This window comes from Macrotis lagotis, chromosome 5 (genome assembly GCF_037893015.1).
Source record: "Macrotis lagotis isolate mMagLag1 chromosome 5, bilby.v1.9.chrom.fasta, whole genome shotgun sequence".
Classification (NCBI taxonomy): Eukaryota; Metazoa; Chordata; class Mammalia; order Peramelemorphia; family Peramelidae; genus Macrotis; species Macrotis lagotis.
In genome coordinates, this window is record NC_133662.1 from 47,219,818 (window position 1) to 47,244,673 (window position 24,856).

Here is a 24,856-nt window from a genome sequence, read left to right on the forward strand (position 1 = left end):
AAAAGGAGGATATCATTATATGATTCTATTATTTTGAAAATGCAATAGTGGAATCATAAGGTTAGAAAGAAATATAGTCAGTCATCTTGTCTATTCCCTTTGCCTCCAGGCAGGTCTGTGCATAAAAGCAGATCATTTAGATGACTGTGCTATTTTTAAAGATTGCTATGGAAGGAGATTCCATAACTATATTGGAAGCTTGTTCCCATGGCTAAAAACTTTTATAGTAGAATGATTTCTACTCCATTTTTCTCCCTCTCTCATTCTCTCTCCCCTTCATATACATACACAATGAATGTATGTGTGTGTGTGTGTGTGTGTGTGTGTGTGTGTGTGTGTGTGTGTGAGACAGACAGATAGACCTGGAGAAAGTTCTCAAAGTTATAAATAGTTAAGTGGATAACAGTCCAAAAGTTTATTTTTCTGTTAAGTGTTTTTGTAATTTGGATTTCATTTTCCTAGAAGCAATGTCCTCAGTGTGCTTAAGCTCCCAGATTAAACCATAAAAGCTTCTTTAACCTATAATATAGCTGAACTATAGAATTAACATTACAATAGGAACTAATCACCATTTACAATGGAAAAATGTGTTCTGAGTTTCAGCTTCAGACTCAAAGAAAATATTTCATCCAGTCCTAGAAATGAATGGGAGCAGGAAATAACTATTACCCCAAATCCCCTCTTCATTCCTTGAAACCCTGATCTTTTGTGAACATTACAGAATGGGAGGCAGTGGGATTACTTTTTTAAAAACAGTATTTTTCCCCCTCAACTACATATAAAATCAATTTTCAACATTTGCTTTTTAAAATTTTGAGTTCCAAATTCTCTCCCTTTTTCCTTCAGTGAGATGGTAAGCAACCTGATATAAGCTCACTCATGCAAAACATATTAGCAAATTAGTCATTCTGTGGAAGAAAACTGGAACCCCACCCCAAAAACAGAAAGAAAGAAAATGAAAAGTAGAATACATCAGTCTGCATTTAGACTTTATCAATTCATTCTCTGGAGTAGATGACATTTTCCATCATGAATTCTTTGGGATTTTCTTGGATCATTGTATTGCAGAGAATGGCTATATCATTCACAGTTGTTCATCATACAGTACTGCTATTACTATTTACAGTGTTCTGGTTCTGCTCATTTCACTAAGCATCATTTCATGTAGTCTTTCCAGGTTTTTCTGAAATCGTACTATTCTTCATTTCTTACAGCATATATAATAGTATTCCATCACAATTACCCCAACTTGTTCAGTCATTCCCCAATTGATGGGCAGTGGAATTTCTTTTTTGCTTTCCACTTTTCCTTTTCTCTTTCTTTCTTTATTTTGGTTTACCATTCTAAATATGAAAAAACAACTTACTCTAAGGCCTCTTTTAAATCAAATATCTTATGTTTCTATATTTGGACAAGTGCAACAACACTGGTTTGCCTAGAAAGTAATTTATATGTGTACATATATGTGTATGTTTGAGTGTGTATTGAGAAAATAATATCTGTTACATATCATCAATAATAAGGCTTAGAAAAATATTAATTTGTACAGAAATGTAGACATACACCAGGTATAAGACTTATAACTCAAATCAGGGCAGAAGTCCATTTCCTGTTTCTGATTGCCTTAATGAGATACAAAAGCAGAGTTCCTCCCTAGAGTTCCCCAGTTTGCCTCAATTAATAATTTTGCATCATTAGCATTTTAATCATCAATTATGATCAAGAATGGTAGTGGAAACCAGGTCACAGTTATTAAGCAAATAATTGATTGTATCTTTTAAAAAAATAACCATGTTCAAGAACATTATGTTCATTATGTTATAATTCATTTCACCTTTTTTTTGTTTAAAAGTTCTTAATAACTTTATAAGCTTTTTCCCTTTTTGGAATGAGGGAATCAAGGTGTAGATTTCATCACAGAAACAAATTCAGACAGAGGTCAAAACCCTGGCTCATTACGTTATGTTTTCTTCAAAATAGTTAATTGTAGGTAATTTCAGAAAATCGTTTAAAATTCCTAAAACTTTTGAAGAGTACCCTGAACTTGGAGTTAAGAGATGTGGGTTCAAATCTTAGCTCTGGTATACATTAGATGTGTAAACATGAAGAAGTCACTTAATTTGTCTATTTTATTTAGTTTCCTCAACTATAAAATGTTAAAAAAGTAACATTTTATAATCATTTCATAGGGCTATTTTAAGAAAAGCATTTTATATATAAAATACTATAAAGATATGGAAGCATTTGATTTTTTGTGGCTTTATTTCCTTTATAATTATTTCCTATTCCAGATTCCATTATTTTTCTGTTCTCTTTCTTCCTTTGTGATTCCTTCTTCTTCATATTTTCTCCTCCTTTCCCTCCTACTCAGCCCTCCTGTGGGAGCAATGTGGAGTAATGGACAGAATTCTGGGCCTGGAGGTAGGAAGACCTCTTTCTGAGTTCAAATCTGGCTTTAGACTCTTGTGTGAGGCTGAGCACATCACTTAATTTCCTCCTCTTTAAACTCTCTAGTATCTTTGTCAAAAAAAAACCCCAAAATGGGTCATGGAGAAACAGACTTGACTGAAAAATGCCCAAACAACTACAATCTTCTTCATTCCCCTTCTTCCTTACCTTCTCTTCCTTTTTTTCCTTTATCTTTGCTTTTCCTTTCCCTTTCCTTTTTTTCCTCTCTTATATTTTCCCCTTTTCTCCACTTCCTTTTCATTCCCTCTTCAACTTTGTTCTTTTGCCTGTCTTCCTCCTCTCCCATATTCTCAACTTTGCTTTTTACCCAATTCTCCCATTTTTCTAAATTGTCTTTCCTTTTCCTTATCCACAGCATTCCATGCATATTGATGTTTACTTTCACAAAATCATTAGCTATTTGATGGCTTGGTCCTAGGAGACACTGAGGTGGATTAATTAAGATATTTAAAAAATAATTGGACATTTCCTGTGAGATTTAGTCAATTTTTAAACTTGATTTAAATTATTTTAAATATATTTATCAAATTCTTTGACTTTTAATCTGATACTGTTTGTTGCTCTGCAGTAGAGACTTCTCAGAGGACTGAAGCAATATGGGCATCCTTTTATGTAAAACCCAAGATGAGAATTCTTTAGAGTCAATTCACTTACTACATTCTAGTGGAGCAGAAAGTCATTTTAATTAAGATCTCCTTAAGCTTGCAAGCATGATAAACTTTTTCTCCAAAGAGTGAAGGAAAAAATAGGATTTTCCAGGGACAACAAAAAATAGACACAAAAGAGTGAGTTTTCTTGTGAGGTACATTTTTTTCCTGCCCCCTAATCTCACAGCTCTAATCTGATTGCTTTGTGAAGGAAAAACAGAAAAAAAATACACATTCAGATCTCTAGAAAGTAGAAGTCTCTGGGTAAACCTCAACTCAGATTCAACTAAAACTGCTGCCATGAGACATAGTTGCCTAATTATTTTCTGCAGACTGAGGCTGGGAATATATTCTCTCACTTGAGCAATGTGTTATAAATCTCTCTGGGCAAACAAGCAGCCCCCATACTTTCAATACTGTGCCTTCCACAGATGGATTTCATCCTTTGATGTCTTTTACTCAGCTGACAATTCTGGGTAGTGATTGTTTTGCAAGGTACAGGTTAGAAATGAGAAAATTTGTGCTTACCCGATACAAGTGCCACCATTCTGGCATGGATGATAATTGCATACAGGTACATTGCAGTTCTCAATATTCTTTCCACTTAGTGCTTCATCAATGATGAAAAGTTCTTTGTTGTTCACTTGGACTTCTCGAATGCAGCCTTTATACCCATGAATTTGTCCCATGTTCTTATGGACCTTAACCTTTGCTGGGATATGGCCAAGGAATATTGATCCAAAATGAACCTATATAAAATGTGGGAAAATGTGATAAAAATTAATTTTAACCTCCCTTTAAGCTCTCACATTATAGGCTAAGAACATATGACTCACTGATACATCATGGCAAGCTTTAAAATGATTTCTCTGTTAATACACCAGATTTTTGAAGCATATCAGAAACATTTCTGCTTTATATCAGATGCAGTGCTAAGTGCTAGGAACACAAATATAAAAGGGGAGATTATCCCTACCCTCAAGGAGCTTATATTCCCATAAAGGGAAATGAAATTTGACCTAGGGATTTCAACTTAAGACAAAGGGCATTATTAGGTGGTCACTCACTCTCCATTAGCAATGGTGTACTGATTGAATTATTGGGTCCATTAGGATAGTGTATTTATGTGGAAGGGTGTGTATGGTGAGAGGCTGAAAGAGCTACCAAATGGAAAGGTTATGATGGTTGGCCAGATGAGACCTAAAACAAAGTTTAAGTATAGTTAGAGATGGTGAGCAGAAATGAGTTTTCACTAATATTCAACAAATCAGAGGTAGATTCCTAAGACTAAGTGGATTCATTTCCTTGGGGAATGAAATAGTAGTCTGGATCCAGAGGGTTGCTATTCCTGTTGGGGAGAAGGGGATGACAACAATGAACATGTCATGGTAGCTTTAGTGGACAGGTCTTAGTGTCTGAGAGATGTCTATAGGTTGTTTTGTCTTCCCAACAAGATTATAAATTTCTTGAAGGCCAAGGATGATGCAGTATATTTTTGTATACAAAGTTAGAAAGGCTTCCAGCATGTCAACATTCAGTACAGACACTCACCTTCATATAAAAACTTATCTTTTAAAAATCCTTAATTCACAGTGAGAATAATAACAATTCTATCCCCAAATAATAACAATATCATTAATACTACCAACAAAAACAATGTGATGACCCACAATTATACAATGCTGTAAGATTTTCAAAATTTCTTCATAAACTATGAAGTGTTTAGCATATATTTTTATTATCTCCATTTTAAATATGAGGAAACTGAAGATTTTTAAGGCTAAATGACTTAGTTATGATTTCATAGCTAAGAATTTAAGAAAGAATACCTAGTGAGGTCTCCTGATGCTAAGTTGAACACTTTATTCACTAATTTCTCTATAATCAAATTTTCTAATGAGATCTCACATTACATGCAACATTATGTTTTGCAAAATATTTTCATATTCCACAGTGGCTGTTATAATTTCTCATGTTGCCTTAACTTTTTGTATTTCTCTTTCAATGACTGTTTGAGGATTTACCCCCCCCCCCCAATTATTTTGGTCCATTCCCCAGGTTTTTTGTTATCTTTAATCAGATGATATGATGTCCACTTTTTTATCTTTTGTACCAATTAAATATTGCTATAATTTTCTGGTGTCTTTTCCACAGATTTTTCAAAAATTTTCTTGTTACTTTTTCCATGATTCTTCAGTGCATTATTATAAAGGGACCCCTTTTCTCCTATTGTTTTCACATACTGTTGTCTTAGGCTTAAAATGTTTGCAGAGTCAAATATTATAGAAAATTATTCCATTTTGGTCTACCTTGTATATTAGTTGGATTTATACTATCAAACTCAAAAATATTTTTCAAAGTTCTAGTGTAAGTATACCCATTTCCTTTTCAAAATATTTTGAGAATTTAGCATTATTTTTCTATTTATTTCAGTTTTATGTAGCTCCTATGGATTTGTTATACAGCTTTTTTAAACCTCATCAATCTTGCATGTAGCCTATTTATATTTTTTTCTGTTTTGTATGTACTTATATATCAACTTGTCTCCCCCAAAAGAATATTAGCATCTTAAGAGCAGGGATTATTATTATTATTTTTATCTTGAGTGCTTAACACAGTCTCTGGAATGAAATAATAAATGCTTGTTGATTGAATGAATGAATACCTTTAGATTTTTCAGGATTTTCCTTTTCAGACTGAACTCATTAATTCACTAAATTTAGATTTAGGAATGAAGTTTTTTTTCTGATAATTGACCTGAGCTGCAATAAGCTCTATTGTATATTTATCACTGAGGAGATCATTTGAAAAAAAGAATGAAGTATTTGCTCATGGTAAAATCTGCTTCTTTTTTTTTATTATTTTAGAGTTGTTTTTTTTTTTTTTTTTTGGTAAGGCACTGGGGTTAAGTGACTTCCCCAAGGCCACACAGATAGCTAATTATTAAGTGTCTGACGCTGGATTTGAACTCAGGTTCTCCCGACTCCAGGGCCAGTGCTCTATCCACTGTGCCACCTAGCTGCCCCTAAAATCTGTTTTTATTTTGCTTTGAAGTATCATTATATAAAATAAATGAATATATTCAGTCCAATTCATGCTTCTTAAAACTTGACCACTGACATGGTATCTTCACTAGTGCATTTTTGGAGAGGTAAGATATTGGTATTTCTGATTTATTCTAATGTATCACGCAGCATGCTCCACTGTCCTCCATATTAAATTTAATCATCATGATTATTCTGAATAGGATAAGGTTTTTAAACCTGTATTATACCATATATTTCCTAGAAAGTGTTCATTTATAACATGTTGGTTGGAATCCAAAACCACTAGTAATATTGTCAGAAATCATTTTGGCAATATTCAAGTTTCCTCTCTTGCCTTCATATCTCAGGGAACAAAGAGATCCCACTGCACATCAATCAATCAATAAGCATTATTAATTGCATTCTATAGTTAATATAGAAATATAGATTTATATATATTCTTATATTTTCTATATTTGCATTCATTATGCTAGGAATTGAGGATGCAAGTTAAAGAATGAAATAATTCCTATTCTGAATGAACTTACATTCTAATGCAGGAGACAACAATATATATATAAAATATATTTAGTGTAAATATATAATTAATAAATATCTAAATACAGATACAAAGTAGTTAAATATAGTGTGGTTTGGAAGGAAAGACACTAATGATTGATGTGATCAAGAAAAGCTTCATGAGAAGATCCTGGTTGAGTGGAAGGATAAAAGAACTCTATAAGGAAGAGTTAAGGAAAGTAGTGCATAGCATGTCTGAGGGAGGGCTACTTGGTTGGCATACCCTTCCTTTACTTTACTTCCTAACTCACTTTCCATTATTTTGTGGAATTAGGACCCTAGTTCTGTATTGTTGGTGACATTTCTACAGAGACCAACATTACTGCAAAGTCCACATGGTTGATTAGACATTGTTAGCATTAGTAAATCACGGAGGAAGTGTTTTTCACTTGGGAAAGAGTACTGTCCTTACTGAGGACATAGTAGCCACCTACTCAACTCACAGTTTTTGTTCCTAGATTATTCTAATCACAACTTGCTCACTGTGACTTTCTAATCATACCTTCATGCATCAACTCACTTTTCATTTCCTTTTCTGGGCATTGTGTCACCTTTCATTCTCTTTCAATGCTGTACCTTCTCCAGTTTATTCTTTATCTTCTTAGCCTGGCAGAACATTATAAATTAATCATCCATAGCTCATTTTTGTTGGAGAAAATTGTCATGAGACCTGCTTAGAAGTCCTTATTCTGAGTCTTCTTTTATGTACACAAATAATAGAAAAGCTTTGACTGAGCCAGTAAAATGCAAAGATTAAGATAATTATTAGGCAACATGGAAATGGGTTGGGTTTTGAGAGGATAGTTAATACTATTACTATCCATATTAATTATATCTTCATGTAAAAAAATGTTCTTCCATTGGAGGTAGGATGCTATTTGCAGAGACTCTCATTCTAGCTTCATTGGGACTCAATACCCTAGAAGGGTTCCTCAGTGAAAACCACAGTAATAAAAACAAATAGTTTTAACTATCTACACAACAAAGACATGAGGAAAAACTCAAATTGTTCCTATCAGGACATAGATTTACAGGGTCCACTGCAGAATTAGTCCAACAATATGTGTACCTTGGACAAATAGTTTTTGATGGCTAATTTTTTGATGGTCCAGAATTAAATAGGAGAATGAAACTGTGCTGAACTGCATTTGGGAAATTGTACATTGTATATTTTTAAGATCTCAAGATACTTGCCATAACCAATAATAACACTAATATTAATCTAGTAATTAAAATGCCTACAAGTCCCAAACTGTCAGAATCTGAAAAGACTTCAAGTTAAAAGCACTCCCCCATCAAAAAAAGCAGTAAAAAGATTGACGTTGTATTTAAGTGGTTGTAACTTGTTAACAAGGATGACTTCCATAGAAGTGCCATAAAGGAAAATATTGAGGAAATATATGTAAGAAGAGGAAGTATGCAAATCACATTAGTGAAGTAAAGGAAATAGATGGAAAAAAACAGCTCAAATGGGTCACTGGAGCCTCCAAGAATCAGAAGGAAAAGGGAAAAGGAAAGGTCTTTAACTTACTTGTCAGATGGAAAAGAATCTAAAAGGATGGGAAGGTTTCAAAAGATTTCAGTTTATGGATAAAAGCAGTACTCTCAATGATGAGTTCATAGATCTTTAGAAGTATCAGGATATATGACCTACTTATTCATCTCTCATTCCACCAAACTGAAGAGGAAAGAACTTTAAGCTTTGGGGTCCAGAGGAGAGGTATAAATCTTTACTCCTATTTGCTATAAACCCAAATTAATGAAGAAGAGGAAGAGAATAATTTTTCTCCACCAATAGACCAATCCATTTGGATGACAAAGGAATTTTGAGTTCTATTGAATGTCTATATGATCTGTCAATTTGTAATGAGACTCTGCATAATCATGCATGTGACATGCATATGCTCCAGAGTTTATAGTTTTCCTTATCAAAAATGTTATAGGACATTGACTGAAATATATATATGTATATATATGTATATATATATATGTATATATATATGTATATACTTGTCTGATAATGTTTGACTTCAGTATCTATTGTTTATCTGATCCCATGTCTATCTCAGAGGACCAAGCTCCCTTGACACTAAGGTCAAAGAACAGATCAAATCAACAGCCTTCTAAATATACTTCTCTTTCCGAGGCAGTGTCACTTGGGAGAATTTTATTTATTTAATGATCAACTCCAGAACCTTTAAGTCTAGAGTTGATCATCTTAATTAAGTTAATCATACAACTACGAGTACCTGAGATCAGAGGAGAAATAATGAACTTATCTTTGCATTTAATTTTGTCTTAGCGGCCATCCCAGTTATGGTTCCAAATCGGAGGAAATGGACCAAACATAGCCTTAGTGTTCAGATAAATAATTTCTTTAACATGAGCATTTCCATGACTTTGATTTAAAAGCAGGTCCCAAGATGATAAAAAGCAATCTTGTAAAGTAAAAGCTGCTCACAAGGAGATTAAAAGAAGCTACTTGCAGTATTTGAAGCTCCCCAATTAAATTCTAAACATGTTTCTATATTTGTTTTGTCAAAGGAAAAACAAATGAGTACTTAGGTCAGTTTACTCAAGCTATTACATATCCATGACTGAATTTTTGCTTATTACTGCCCCAGTAGGTGTTGTGGAAATTCAGGGATTAATTCAATCTTCCCCAATTTTATTATTGTCCTGGCCCACAACATTGACTTTTCTGGATGACTCAACTATGCTGAAATGAAGAAAGGATTTCTGGAGTTGAGAAACTAGAAAACTTTAGAATCTCAGGGACTTTAACCATGATAGGTTAGGAAGTCTTACATAGATGATGACTAGGTAAAGTGTAGCTTCCAAATTTTCATATTGGTAGGCCCAAGTGAATGTATCTTTATGTCAGAATGTATATGGTTTTAAGAGAGACCTTGGACCAGGAAGTTTAGGTAAGAATTAAACCCAAGAACATTAACTAGCTGAAGGAATCTGTTGTACATCTTAAGGAGTTTGGCACCTGGGGCAGAGTCTCCTGCTGACGATGGCAAGATCTTCTAGCCAAAACTAGGGAAAAAGAACACTTTATAGGACCCCCTCCCAACCTTTCTTTATGGCTAAGGTCAGAGCAGATGCTTTTCTAAAAATACTATTTTAAAAAGTCCTTAGCTTTAAAATAAAAGAGCAGGATTTATGTCATGAGGTAGGGGCAGAGTACAGTCATGAAATTCAGTTGAGGACAAAAGTTGGAAGCAGGAAAAAAGTTCCATAGCTCTGTGTCCAGTGGGCTATACCTAGTGGTATCTAGTAGGGTAACTTTCAGTGGCGTAGCATTGATGGGAAAAATGTCCAGAAAGAACTACTCTTCTAGCAAAGACTAAATATCTTGACATTTGTCTGTCTAAGAAAACACATTTGGTGGAGACCAATAGGCAGCAGGTTCAATGGGAGTAATACCATGACACTACAAGAGAACATCAGAGTCCTAGACCATGCTTGTTTCCTATGTGTGTGGACCTTCTCATAATTCTGCTCTTTTTATTATGCCCCCCTCCATAATTGTTACTTATGTCTGCCTACTCTTAACACTTATATGTATTTATAGGAGAGAATGCCCCCAAATTTTGGCACAAATGCTTTATTGTACAATTATTAAAATATTATTTTAAGAAATACCTTTATTTTTAGCTAATTATATTTTCTGGCTGACTAATGAAGCTAAATTATATTAGTAGGGGCTTGTAAACTAAATTATATAGACTCACATTCAATGAAAATCTGAGAAAGTCTTCTATTTGGGAACCTATTCTGAAAGTTTTCACTATTTCTAGGTGCTACAATTAGAATATCTTTTCCTTCTAGTTTCTGGTCTTTTCTGAGCCTCAGTTTCATGTTCTGGTCAAAATGGTACATTTTACTATTTCCCAAATGGAACCTTTCCATCCTTCACCTCTATGGCTCTGTACCAACCATTTCCCGTTCCCGGAATGCCCTTGCTTCCCCCTTCTAGCTTTTAAAATCCCTAATTTGATTCAAGACTTATGTCATGTTCTATTACTTATGAGAAACCTCTCCTTATATCCTTAGTAGTTAATATTTACTCCCTCAGTCTCAGCCTCAGACTATCATGTAAATACCAGCTATTTGTTTTATCCCCCAGAACATAACTTCCTTGAGGGCAGGTACTTTTTATTTTTGTCATTTATGTATTCCCAGGACCTAGTGTGATGGCTTGCACCAAGTTGTTGCTGTTCAATTGTGCCTGACTCTTCATGACCCTTGGATCAATGTGTGCTTAATAAAATGCTTATTGAATCCATTTGGATTGAAATGGAAAGATATACTTTACTTATCTCACAAGCTTGTTGTGAGAAAAGCACTTTGTTTATTTAAAATGCTGGGCTCTGGAGATTGAAATAGCATGGATTTACATTGGGTTGTGGGAAGGTATGGATAAACAGTCTTTCTAGTGAGATCATTCAAACTACAATGGTTCTATTTTCTTTCCTCCACCAATATTCTTTTAATCAATATTGATTAGTTAAGATGCTAAGAGCCTACTAAATGTTAGGTACCAGGAATATAAATAACATGAGTGAAACAATCCCTTCTATGTCAGTCATTTTAAGCTCTTCTAATAAATTATTAACTGAGCTCTTTTATCATTTAAGATAAGATTCATTACTCAAGGCATCTTAGAATTAAACATGAAAGTGTAGATTCAGCAAGCACAAGGCTACTACTTCACTTTCACCTAGAAATTTTTGTTTTACTATGTATTTATAAAACACTTAGAACAGCAATACCTCACTACCTTGACAAGTATGCTGTTTTAGCACAAAAATAATACAGAAAGGAAGCAGATCCTCCTTTCCTGTCAATGTCAGGCAGATCTGGGAGTGTGCTTATAGGGATACGTGTGATATAGTTAAGACTTCTGTTAAAAACAAAACAAAACAAGCAACCTTCAGAATATGAGGATAGATAGGTCTTGTATTTCTTCTTGACCTGGAAGTCCAAGCTTAGCTAGAACCTTGGGGAAGGGCATGGGAATGCCTAAAAAAAAGCTGATGTCATTAATGATACAGATAGATAACCATTAAAACGGTTGACTGGCTCTATCCCTAGAATCTCAATTAGCCAAGGACTGCCTTTTGAGTGTAACATCATTCTAAAGGAGACAGGTCTTTCAAATAAGTGTTTTCTAATAATGTCTTATGAATTAGGCTATAGAGAACGTAGTCTGCAATACAAATATCATCTTACTAGATAAAACCACAGAGAGCAGATATGGACAATCAAGGGGATTTCACTGGAATACTGAAAAATGTAAAAGATAACTGAAGGAAAAGGCCTCCATATCTGATAAGGTTAAATAATATAAAATGAATGCTATACTACCTTCTCTTCCTCCTCTTCCTCCTTCTTCTTTTTGGCTTTTGTAGGGCAATGCCCAAGATCACACTGCTAAGCAAGTATTAAGTGTCTGGGACCAAATTTGAACTCAGGTCCCCCTAACTCCAGGACCAGTACTCTATCAATTCTACTACCTAGATGCTCCTCCTTTTCCCTTTTGAGTTTCTTTTAAAATCAAATGCATAGTTTCTTTTTTCTAGTTATTTTGGAGTAATATATTATGATATGCAAAATCTTTTGAAAAACAGTTGAATGACCATGCTGTTAATAATTATTTAATAACAAAAAAGTAGTAAAATCCCTTTGGTCACAGTTGAAGCAACTTAAAATGTTCAAGATCCAAGGGAATAAGACCAGTAGTATTTTAGCCCTTTTTTTAACAAGTAAAGAAATTATTATTTGCATAGAGCAAGAGGGACAATAGGGGGAAGTTTAAACAATTTCCTTATCACAATTTTACTCGGCTCTGTTTCCATTTGATGAGATAGAGCTCTGGGAACTTTTATATCAGCTTTTGTATCAGTACTTGACAAAACAGAACAGCCAAAGTGAGTTTGTGATTATCAGTTAGGTGATAGTTGACTTGAGAGACTCAGAGTAGATAACAGAGGACAAGGCAGATCATAGGAAGGTTAACAAAGTTAGAGCAGTTAAAACAGAAAAGTCACTTCAACAATAACAACAGTAAGTATTAAGTCCCTATCATGTGGTAGGCATTACGTTAAGTGCAGGTGAAATTAAGACAAAAATAAAACTACCTTTATCCTTAAGCATCCTTTATTTGGGAGAAAACATATACAAAACAGGAAAATGTTAAGTATATATGGAATACATTAAAAATAAATTAATGGAGGGAGGGTATTAATAACTAAAAGAATCAGGAAAAGTTCATTGTAGGTACTTGAGCTGTACCTAAGGGTTCTAAGAGGCAAAGATAAGAAGAGAGAACATTTGAGACATGGACATAACTTGAATAAGCTATAAATCTGGAAGACAGCATATCAGTGTAGTAAGAAATTGTTTGGTCAGAATGTAGAAGATATGAGGACAAGTAACATATAATTGACCTGGAAAAATAGACTAGAAGCAATTTGTCAAGTATTTTAAATGCCAAATGGAGAAGTATGTATTTTTATCCTAATGGCAACACATATTCATTAAAAATTTTTGAGTAGGGAAAGTAATATGACTTCCTATCCTTTAGAAAGATTATTTTGGCAACTGTATGGAAAAAGGATTGGAGAGAGACAAAATGAATTCAGAAAGACTAAATACAATGCTGTTATAAACAGACAATTTCTAAGAAGAGTTCAAAGGCCAGTTCTGATTTGTCTTAGGATGTCTTTACTTTGTAATAAACCTTCTGTACTTGGTCTGATTCAAATAGTCTTTCCAACTTTTTTTCAAGCAACACATTTTGTATTTTGATGTTAGACTGTAATGGTAGCAGATCTACTATCAATGATGAAGAAAAGAGTGTGTTATATGTCTTTACAGATCTTTTCTATTTTTCATCTTAGAATTATTTTTCTTCTAGTATCATTTTAAAATTGTTTGAGCTAAAATTATCTTCATAGTGGTCTTTTTTTCTAAATGTTCTTAATGAGCACTGCAATGACCAAGTATCCCATGATGAAATGATCTCTCCTGTGACTATTAGATACACAATGAAACCAATTCTGCTGGCTCTTTTATTTCTTTCTCTAGGGAGAGTAATGATAACCATGCTTCCATTTAACTGTAATCTTATATCTTTGGGTTTCATTTATACTGAGAATACCAAAACTGATTGATTCAGTTATACGCCTCATTCCTGACCCCTAGTGTTTGCCAAATATGACAACGATACCATGTCATATCAATTTATGAAACAATTTAAATAGTTCCTAATTAGTGAATTACTTATATTTTGTGATTATGAAAAGGAAAGGGCAAAAAATAAGCATTTATTATATACCAAGCATTTTCTAAACACTTTATAAATATTCATTTGATCTTCATAACAATCCTGAGGGTAGCTGTTATTATTATCAACCTTGGTTTTAAATAGTTGAGAAAACTGACACAAACAGTAGTTAAGTGACTTGTCTAGAGTCACATATCCGGTAAATGTCTGAGGTAAAATCAACTTTATCCACTCCATCCTTCTAATTGTCTCTGAAAGACACAGAGTACATAACAAAACTTTACTTAATTCTTAAATGCCTACCATAAGGGAGTTGCAAAAATAATTTTTTTTTAGGTTTTTGCAAGGCAAATGGGGTTAAGTGGCTTGTCCAAGACCACACAGCTAGATAATTGTTAAGTGACTGAGGCTGGATTTGAACTGAGGTACTCCTGACTCCAGGGCTGGTGCTCTATCCACTGCGCAACCTAGCCACCCCGCAAAAATAATTTCAAAAACATTTTTTAGGACTCTCTAATTAAAAAGTCCTTATTATTGTAGAATAAGCTTTGGGGCTCATTCTACTAAGTCCTACTCTGAGGGGTAGGATGGTTCACTGGGAGGTGTTTGGCTACTTTTTACTTTAGGATTCCATGGATAACTAGGAGGTATTAGATATCTTTCTAATGCTATTGCTCACGGATACCTCTTTAATTGTACAGTATCAAGTGAGCTGCTTGAACTTTAGTGTGTTTCACTGCTGATTATAAGTTTAACAACAAGGCAGTTTTAGTTTCATTTTAGAAAAGAAGTCTAAAGTGTTGGTTGGTACGAAACATTCCCTCCTTCAAATTAGGGGTACAATTTTCCACAAGTACATAGGTAGTCCAGGGGAAAGGGGGCTCAAACAGAGACCGCATATCATAATGGGATACTCAACTATCTTGTTTCTGAAAGATCATTGCAACTCTCTGTGTGGCACTCATGAGTTTTCCCTTAGGCATAGTATAGCTTTTACTTTGTATGGGATTCTTCTTTTTCTTTTTCTTTTTAATTTATTTAAGGCAATGGGGTTAAGTGACTTGCCAAAGGTCACATAACTAGGCAATTATTAAGTGTCTGAGGTCACATTTAAACTCAGGTTCTCCTGACTGCAGGGCTGATGCTCTAACCACTACGCCACCTAGCTGCCCCCCTTAAATGAGATTCTTAAAGATATTCTTATTTATTGGATCTAGTTTGTTCTTAGCTTTTTGACACTGCTATCAGTACCTGTTATTGAAAGGATTGTGCAAAATATTCATATTGTGAGGGATGGGGAGAAAAGAGATGAAGACTTGCCTATATTCTCTCAGGGCTTCATTGGAGCTGTTTCTACTACTAGGCTAGCCTAAGATTACAATAGTAAATTAGACTGGCTTGTTCTTTCATTCAAAATCCATAGCATGACTTATTGTCTTCATCCAATTCACTTCCTATGTGGCCATTTCATTTCATCCAAAGGCTTTCTCTCCTGAATTGATTGTTTTGAATATCATTTAATGTTTTGTTTTGTTGAATGTTTTGTTTGAATGTTGAATGTTTCATTGAATGTTTTTGTTGAATGTTTTGTTGAATGTTGAATGAAAGTAATAAATTAATATGATATTTTAAACTTAATATCAGATAAAATATTTATATTAATTTGTTGATTTATGATATTATTATATTAAGGTTAGAATATCTTATTAATTTATTACTTTCAATTATTTAATTCATTGTTTTTTATTGATTCAATATATGAGACATTTTATAATGAGCTGTTATTAGTGGCAGATTGTTAGTAGTCTTTGAATAAAAAGCTTTCCAGTGATTTGGAGAATTTTTGAGATTCTTGGCAAAACAATTGTTTGATGGAAATGACTACAGAAGATAAGGGGAAATAAATTTATGAGCTTTTTAATGATTGCAGAAAATTTTTCTTAAGGACCAATTGTACAGAAACATTTTCCTATGGGTTCTCAAAATATAATGACCGACAGTCAATATTTATCAAATGAACCAGGATTCAATTTGCTCCAATAAATTGTTGTAAAGGTTTATGTCAAATAAGCCTATGGTCAATTTTGTCTATAACATCAAAAGGACTGAGTTTCTAGTGTCTGTCTCTTTCTCTCCCCTCCACACTCACATGTTCAAAATTAACTTATTGATATAAGTAGTTTTGTTGCAGAGAAGTTCTTAATCTAAGCACATTTAGAAACTTAAAGTATTATGTAAATGTTATTATCATTAAGATAAATAATATATTATATAAAAAATATGTATTCAGTGATTCCAAATAAATATGGTGCTCAAACATATAAAATATAGCTGTAGAATCAAAGAAACATTTTCTGTGATTTTGTACTGCAGTATTACTAAAAAAAAAGTGATCAATTAATGAAACATGTCCTGGCAGCTCTGTATACAGAGTTAGGAAGATTTATTTTAAATTCTATCACTGATACCTCTTCAACTGTACAGTATGAAGTGAGTTGCTTGAACCTTAGAAAAATCTCTAAAAAATTATCTACTGAAGTATCGTTCTGAGTCAGAAGAAGGGGTTTCCATCCAGATGAAATCCCAGATTCTTGATTTATCCTGATGATGATGATGATGTGATCATCAACTTAATATAATTAATGACCATTAGCTTCACAAAATAAATAACACAACTGTAACTGTTTGGAAAGTTTTGAACAAGAACAAATGTAATATTTCAAGATAGTCTTTTTTGCTGACCTGAGCAGAGTGATATGATTTCTTCTCTTTCTTCTGTATAGGTGGATTTCCATATACAGCCATTTCAATCATACAATCCCCTCTAGTACTGCCAAAAGGCAACATATAGCTAGAAGTAAAAACAAAGACTTTCATTATTGCCTATATTATTTACAGGAACACATAGTAACAACAAAATCAATCCAACACAATTAATTCAATGGCTACCATGGGCAAGACACTTTGCTAGACTCTGGGGATGAAAGATTAAACACAAAACAAAACAAAAAAACAGTCTGCCCTTCAGGAGCTTACTGTCTATTGGGGAATTCTTATCACATCACTCATAATAATCTCTCCATAAATGAGGAAAATCTACCTGGAACATAATGCTGGAAGATGTTTCTCAAGGGAAAATGTAAACTTTTTTAGGGCAAGTACAAGATATGTTTCTTTTGTAACTTTCAGTTTTTCTTTTCCTTTTTTCTTGTCTCTGATTTCATCACCTGAAATTTTACTGAAAGAAAAAAATAAAACTCTACAAATTTACATGTGTAAGTGGGTATAGATAAAAGTGTAAGTGTTAAGGTGGTTGGCATATGGTCTTCCTTGAAAAGGTGATTGTTAGACAAGTAACATCAGTGTTGAATAATGCTAAACTCCCTGAGTAGAAATTTCCCCTTTTACTCTTGCCTTTGGGAGAAATAGAAATAGAATAAGAAATGAAAGACTGAATATTTCTGAATATCGAGATTGTACTGTGATATAGTTATCACTACTTAGGAAGTATGCCATTAATGTGCCTATTGGTACTGAGACTCAGAGAGAAAGAAGAATAAAATGTTAAGGGAATTAATGAAGACTAGAAATAGTCTACAAAATAACTGAATATTTTTTCAGTTTTTTCAAATGATGGAACCTAGCAGAAATTTAATAATGTGTATTTTTTAAACAATTTATTTAGACATTTTAAGAAAAAATAGCACAAAGGACTACTAATCCATCTCATTCCTGACCTCCAGTGCTTGCCAAATATGAAAAAGCTAGCTGGTATGATCTATATAAATGTATAAAATAAATACTATAAATAACCTTAATTTTGGAAGAATTTGTCTTTATCACAACATCTAGATTTCTGAGGTTAACTTTCCTCCATCTTACATGTGCATTTTTTCCTTCCACAGGAGTATTGCTCTCATTTTGTCCCTCCTAAACTTTATTCTGATTGTCTTTAACAACAGATCCGTTTGATCAAAGGCCATTTTGAATTTGATTGACATTTAGATAGTACACCTCCTTCTGAGTTGCAATCATCTATAAATAATCCAAACATGCTTAAATTCAGTTCACTGGCAAAAAAAAAATGTCAAACATCACAGAAGGCTAGGATTGGTCTCTTAAGAAATATGTTACTTGTCATATTTCTAAGATTTGTTCCTAACACCTCCTGAAAGTGATTCTTAATCTCCAGTATTGTGTTATATTGATAAAAGAGCTGGGCTTGGTGTCAAGAAGGTCTAAGTTTGAATTCTTTGAATTTTCTTCCCTTCTTCCTTCTTGACAGGTCACCCATTTTATGGAATGTTTTAAAATTTAATTTTTGATTCATACCTTTGTATTTAGTTATAATACATCCAAGAAAAAAAGTGGCAGTATGGTATATTGGTTATCCTTTTCTTGTAACTTTTTTAGTTGTATTATTGTGGGGTAATCAAAAACTTTCTATTTTTTTATTTATTCCTCTATGTGAGGACAATAATGATAGTTCTTATATCTTAAGACATCTGTGAAGTTAAAATGAGATGTATGGTAAGACCTTTCTAAATCTGAAAGTACTAAAGAATCATTATAACCTACTGTGAATGATAATTTTAATTGTGGAAAAGGAGGGGATTAAGAATTTATTAAGCCAGGCATTATTAGATATTTTACAAATATTGTTTCATTTGATTCTCCTAACAACCTTAGGGGCTAGCTCTATTTTTCAGTTCAAGAAATAGAGGCAAATAAAAGTTAAGTGCCTTGTCCAGGACCATATAGCTAGCAAAGGTCTGAGGCTTAATTTGAACATGTCTTTTTCACTCTTGCCCAGAGTTCTAGTTTCTGTGACACCATTCTGCATAAACTAGATTGTTAGTTTATATAGTGCTGAATAGGGGAAGTTAACAGGCCAGATAGACCTTGAGAAAAAAAGTATATAATCCTATGTGTGACTTGAGAGGGTACAAAGAATTCCTTAATTGGGAATTACAAATTGCTGAAGAAGATAATGGCACCATCAGAGTTCTAGATTGGAAGTCAGGGAATACCTGAGATGAAACCAGCTTCAATCACTTATTAAATGTGTGATCCTGAGCATATCATTTAACCTCTCCCATATACAGTTTATTCACCTGTGAAATGAAGAGGTTGGACTTGATAGTCTTTAAGATCCCTTTTAGCTTTTACCCCTTATAAGTTTATGAGTTCACTAAGATAAATATATAATAGAAAGAAAGACTGGAGTTGTGAAATGATACATAAAGTTCAGGTGATAAGGTGAGAAAATCTGTAGGTCTATCTTTAGATAGTGTTCTTTTTACTCTGGCAGCTTGCCAGCTGTGTACCCTCCTTCCTGAACTGCCCTGGTGCCACTATGGATCCATACATAAGGAATAATTTTCTAATATTAGGAAACTGAAATAAAAAAGTGAGCATCTACCTCTACCTACAAGACGTCAGATTGTGTCAAAGGATCCTAAAGATAGCAAGATCTCTTGATTAATAAGAATGAATAAGGATTAAGCAAATGGATAGATTTTGAGATATTCCATTGAGAGGATACTAAAAATTACATAGTTCCAAAACCACTGAAAAATATTGATTGGTATTTTAAAAGTGTCATCTTTGTACAGACATCAAATAATGAACTGAGAGTTGACATGCTATGGAGGAACCAAACTAAATCAGCATATAAATTATAAAGTTATAAATTAATTTTATAGATGAGTAAACTAAGGCTAAGAATTGATTAAATATGAAAAGAGTTACAAAGATGTGTTACAGAAGGAAGACGAAAGGAAGAGGAATAAGCATGTATTAGTGTTCCAGGAACTTGTTAAATACTTTGTGCAGAGGTCTCGACTTCTTTTTTTTCCTGTTTTTTCATTGTTTCTGATATTGACTTTCTACATAGTAAAAAGTTGTGAATAAAGTACATTTTCAAATGTGGAAGGATTAATTTCTCTGGTATTTTGTGCTAATAACATTTCACCATCATGGTCATAGGTTGGTCATTTAACAAGACAGAATAATAAGACACACTAAATGCTCTACTGATGACATGATAAATTGAGAGAGCTAGAGACCTCTTGTGAATATGGATAAGAATTATGAGGTGTGGAGGGGTTGTGATTTCCTTCAATAAAAGTTACATATTAATGAGACCACTTATCCATTGAAATATGGAAGTTTTGAGATATTCCATCAACATAGTTGAGTGACTTTAAGAGTTCTTTTAAGATCACTCACAATGGTCACAATTATTCTTATTTCCTTAAATGACTGGTGAGAATTACATTTCTGTAAGCATCTGAGTGTAGTTTTGTTTTCTTGGCCAAGATACTGCTTTTTCATATTATTGAATCATTTAATCCATTAATTTTTAAAATAATGAGAGTTTAGCATATCTTTTCCTCCATCTCAAATTTTAGGTTTTCTCAAGTTACATATTTTTCTTCTGCTGTTTACAGTTATATGTTTCTTCAGTTATTTTTCCTCAGTCTCTTTTAAGGTGACTATTTTCCCCACTAACTCTTCTTTTCACCTCTTAATCCTCTGTCTTATTTGTTACTTCAGAGTTTTGCTTATTAGTTCCCTTTTCTATTCTTCTTTTGTCTGGTTAAATAATTCTTCCTTCCATCATCACCCTCCCCCCAACCCCTCCCCATCCCCTATGGAGTTAGTCAAATAGATTTCCCTGTCTTCTCCTGTCTTTCAACTAGTCCTACTCAGGAACCAGTCCTGTTCATTAGTTTTTAAAATTTAATTCTTTTTTGGTCTACCTTTCCAAAAAGATTTCTCTTGCTCACTTGGCTATCCATTCTTTCGAGTCATGGTCCACATAGTTATCTAGTATATTTCTAAAGAATTACATTTTTTTTGCAAGGCAATTGGGTTAAGTGACTTGCCCAAGATCACACAGCTAGGTAATTATTAAGTGTCTGAGACTAGATTTGAACTCAGGCCCTCCTGACTCCAGGGTCGGTGCTCTATTGTGCCACCTAGCTGCCTCTGAGAATTACATTTTTAAGTATGATTTAAGGATCACTGGACACTTGTTATTTGCTTTGATGTTTCATTCTAAGATTCCCAGAGCTTTTCTATCAGTTTTACAGTTAATTCAACCCTCTCACCTCAGCCCAGATGTGTCTGCTCCTACTGAAAGAATATATACTTTGACTGTTTTACTTGTATTATCTGTGTTGAGCACAGTGGTCACTAAATATATTTTCATTAATTTATTCATTCATGATACACAGAAATCATTCAGTATTAATAGTGAAAAATATTAGTAATTATTTAACTTGACTAGATGACTCTTTACCAGAATTGTGCTTTATATGAAGCACAGATAACACAAATAAATGAAATTACTCCTATATTTTTGGCTATATTGTCTGTAGTCAAGAGAGAGTTGATCACAAATATTTCGTGCTGAAGGAGCCATGGAAGTTCAAAGTCACTGAGGAGGTCAGTCCTTAACATTGTGCTATTTAGATACGTCCTAGCCCAGAGGCAAAAATGTTTTTTAATACAGCTTCTGATCACCTACATGCATAAAACATCCCAGTCACAGGCAACTGGATTCCTCAGATCTAGTATGGTTCTAAAGTGCATGTAAGCTATCATGCCCATCACCATACCCTCCCCTGATGATCAGACTTGTTTCTATATGGAGATAAGAGAAGCTAAATGATATTATATCCTTGTTGAATATCTTTGTTGCCTTGAGTCTAAGTAAACCTATTTTTATTACCTGTTCAATAGCTTTTGAGTGTCTCATTTCTTGCCAAGCTCAAATTTAAACTGAGTGCTGTCATTAGAGCCCTCTCCAACAGGGGAATTATAATTCAACTAAAGAATCAGTGCAATTTCAAAGTACAGTATAAGTTCAGAGTTACCTCTGATTTGTGAAAAGAAGAATGGAAACAATAACAACCTATTAGAAAGTAAACTTATTAAACTTCTCAGAGGAAGGACATTGCTTTGATAACTTTAGAAGGGAGTAAGGGATAAGAAACAATGAATTGGTTCTCCTTGGTCAAAGGCTCATTTATCTTCCTCATTTTCGAGTTAGAGTAAATGATCCTAATGAGGTTGAACAGCTCTAAATAATTCTTTTCTTTCAGCAGTCCCATTTCAGCCATTTCAAATGGGCAGATTTTTCCATCTGGGTTCCCACAGTGGCAAAGATAAAAGCATTTATATATGCCATTAATGAGATTATTCTGAAGCATGTCAGGTATAATGGCATAACTTTAAAGTATCAATAACAGAGGTGCATACTTGAAAAGAAGTAAGTGATTTTCTTTTCAAGAAATCTGAAAATTTCTGAGCTGTTTTTCTAAATTTTTCCCCTAGTCTCTGAGATTGACTTTTTTAAAGAGCAAAATGGCAAAGAATGGTTATTTTAAATGTAGCAGGTTTCATTTCTTTGGGTTTTGTGGTGTCAGATGTATTTTTTTACTAATGGCACTTTAATCTATCACTAGCATAGAATTGTGTATGTTTGGTCTCATTCAAACTCATAAAGTTGAGTGAGTTTTCCTTCTAGAGAAAGATAGGGCAGAGATAGGAAGCATACTATTCCCATTTCTCTTCTCCCCACCTCTAAAGTATGCATACTTGATTTATCAGATCCATAAATTGGAGAATTCATTGACATCATTCCATTTCTAGATGGAATGATTTAAAGGGCTATCTTAGGCCAGTTGCAGGAGAGCACATTCAGCACTCATAATTACAGGAGCCGGATAGCTCTGAAGCAGGGCAGGAACAATGACAACAGTTGTTGCAAATGCAGCTTGTTGGGGATGAGCTACAAGACTGATGATCATACTATATTCAGGTGCAAAACATAAATGTTCATTTCATTTGTCAACGGGCTTGATTATTATATAATTAATAATGTCATTATGTTGGTTGTGGAGTTTGGATAAGAACAAGGATAACCAAAGGATTTACAAACAGTTTTATATCAATATATGAGAACTCATTATAGAAAAATCCTCTTTATGTCCTGTCTTTCTTCATGCCCCTCTCCACCAAGTTTGTTAAAATGATGAGTTGCAATATGCTCAGTAGTGGAATTAATCTTTCAATGACTGATTATCAAATTGCTAATACATAATGAACTATTTTAATAATTAACCAAATACAACTCTCTTGTTCTGACATTACTGGTGGGTATAGGCATTAGGAATGGATTAGGTTAGCCTTGGAACTGTTATTAAAAGGGATCTTTTTAAACCAGCATTAAGATGGAGACATTTTAAATTCAAATGTTAGCAGATATAATCTCCTTTTCTGAGCAAATGTTTTTACCTTTATTCTATGACAGTTCTGCAGGAGGAAGGCAGAGAAGAAATGGTCATGGTCACCAGGTGGCAGTCAAGTTACACAGCAAAGAGAATGGTTTAGCCACAGCACTGGATGGCTCCTATGAGTCATTGGGAAGTTTAACTTACAACCTAATTGATGGTGTGATTGTTTTATCTCCCTGCTCATAACAAGGAGAATATAGTAAAATATTTTAAACTGATTTCACATGCAATAATATGGATGAAGATGTCTGAGGGAGTATATAGCTTTCCTAGCTGACTTATGCAAAGGAAAATTCTCAACTGTGTAAATTCTGTTTAAATACTTTATGGTTCTTCTCTTATACCATTAGCAACAGCCACATTTCTGGGGTCATGGACTACTAGCATCTGCAACATTTAAATGTCAATACAATGTAAAAAAGGTCAAGACAAAATAACCACAACCTTGAAGTTTCTACTTTAAAAATAATTTTCATTCAGAATAATATGGTTATTTATTCACAAGTAAAACAAAAATAGATGTTAGGGATCCTTTTTTAGTGCCATAGGCCCATGTTCTTTAGTAAGTATCTAAACAATCCTTCTCTTCTTTATTGATCTTGGTGGCATGATGATTGGCCTGAGATTATTTTTACCTAATTTCCCCTTTTGGTAGTGAGAAGAGGCCAAAGCCCACTTACTAACAAATCACAAAGGAAAGCTAGCTGCTCTACCTGAGAAAAATTTGCTTTTTAAAAACCAGCTTTTGCAAGGAAGATTGTGTAACACTGAAATCCCAGCTTCATTTACACCCTTGATTAACCAGAGCAGTTGTCAAGGGAACATCTAACCAGCTGTCAAGTCATATAGGACATTTTTCAAGAACAGCAATTTTACTTCTGACTGCACATTTTTAATTCACAAGCATTGGCATCCATAGTACATGCTACAGATATTTAACGGTCTCCTGGAAATATCTCTCAAGGTACAGCCATTATCAATTTTTTAAAAAAATGCTTTTCCCTTGTTTAAGTTTACCTCTTCCAATAAATATACTCCCATCTTTGTTGTCAAAATTAGACAAAACATGGGTTTTCCTTTCAGAATGTTGCTGCTCCACAGGGAGTTTTAACCTATCTAAATGTAGTGGCTATTGGGGGAGACATTGGGGCAGGATTTAAGAATTCACTTAGTACAAGGGCATTCATAAAATACATAAGGTTAGTGCCCTTTCTAATTACTTCATATTTATTCTCTTTATTTTTATTTATCCTCACTATATTTATTGTGTCTCTATATTTATAGTCCTTATCTCTTTCATTAGGATGTAAAAAGAACTATTTAATTCTTTATAATTGTATAGTTAACCATCCACTACAGGACCTAATAATATTTAGAAAATGATAAAAACTTGTTGATTGAATGATTACAAATTGATTACTATATCAATCTATATAAAATATTAACTAACATTTTAAGGTTTGCAGCTTTACATGTAATATCTCATTTGATCCTCACAACCAACCCTTTGAAGTAGATGCTATTATGGTTTTC

At 33.6% G+C, this 24,856-nt stretch overlaps 1 protein-coding gene across 1 annotated transcript in view; it reads right to left on the bottom strand.

Moving 5' to 3' along the window:
* Positions 1–24,856, bottom strand: part of EYS (eyes shut homolog) — a 430,665-nt gene that overhangs the window by 245,116 nt on the left and 160,693 nt on the right. The window contains exons 4-5 of the mRNA XM_074190004.1: positions 16,761–16,869; positions 3,645–3,865 (exon numbers count right to left, since the gene is read on the bottom strand). Coding sequence (XP_074046105.1) covers positions 3,645–3,865; positions 16,761–16,869 — 330 coding nt within the window. The remainder of the gene's footprint in view (positions 1–3,644; positions 3,866–16,760; positions 16,870–24,856) is intronic.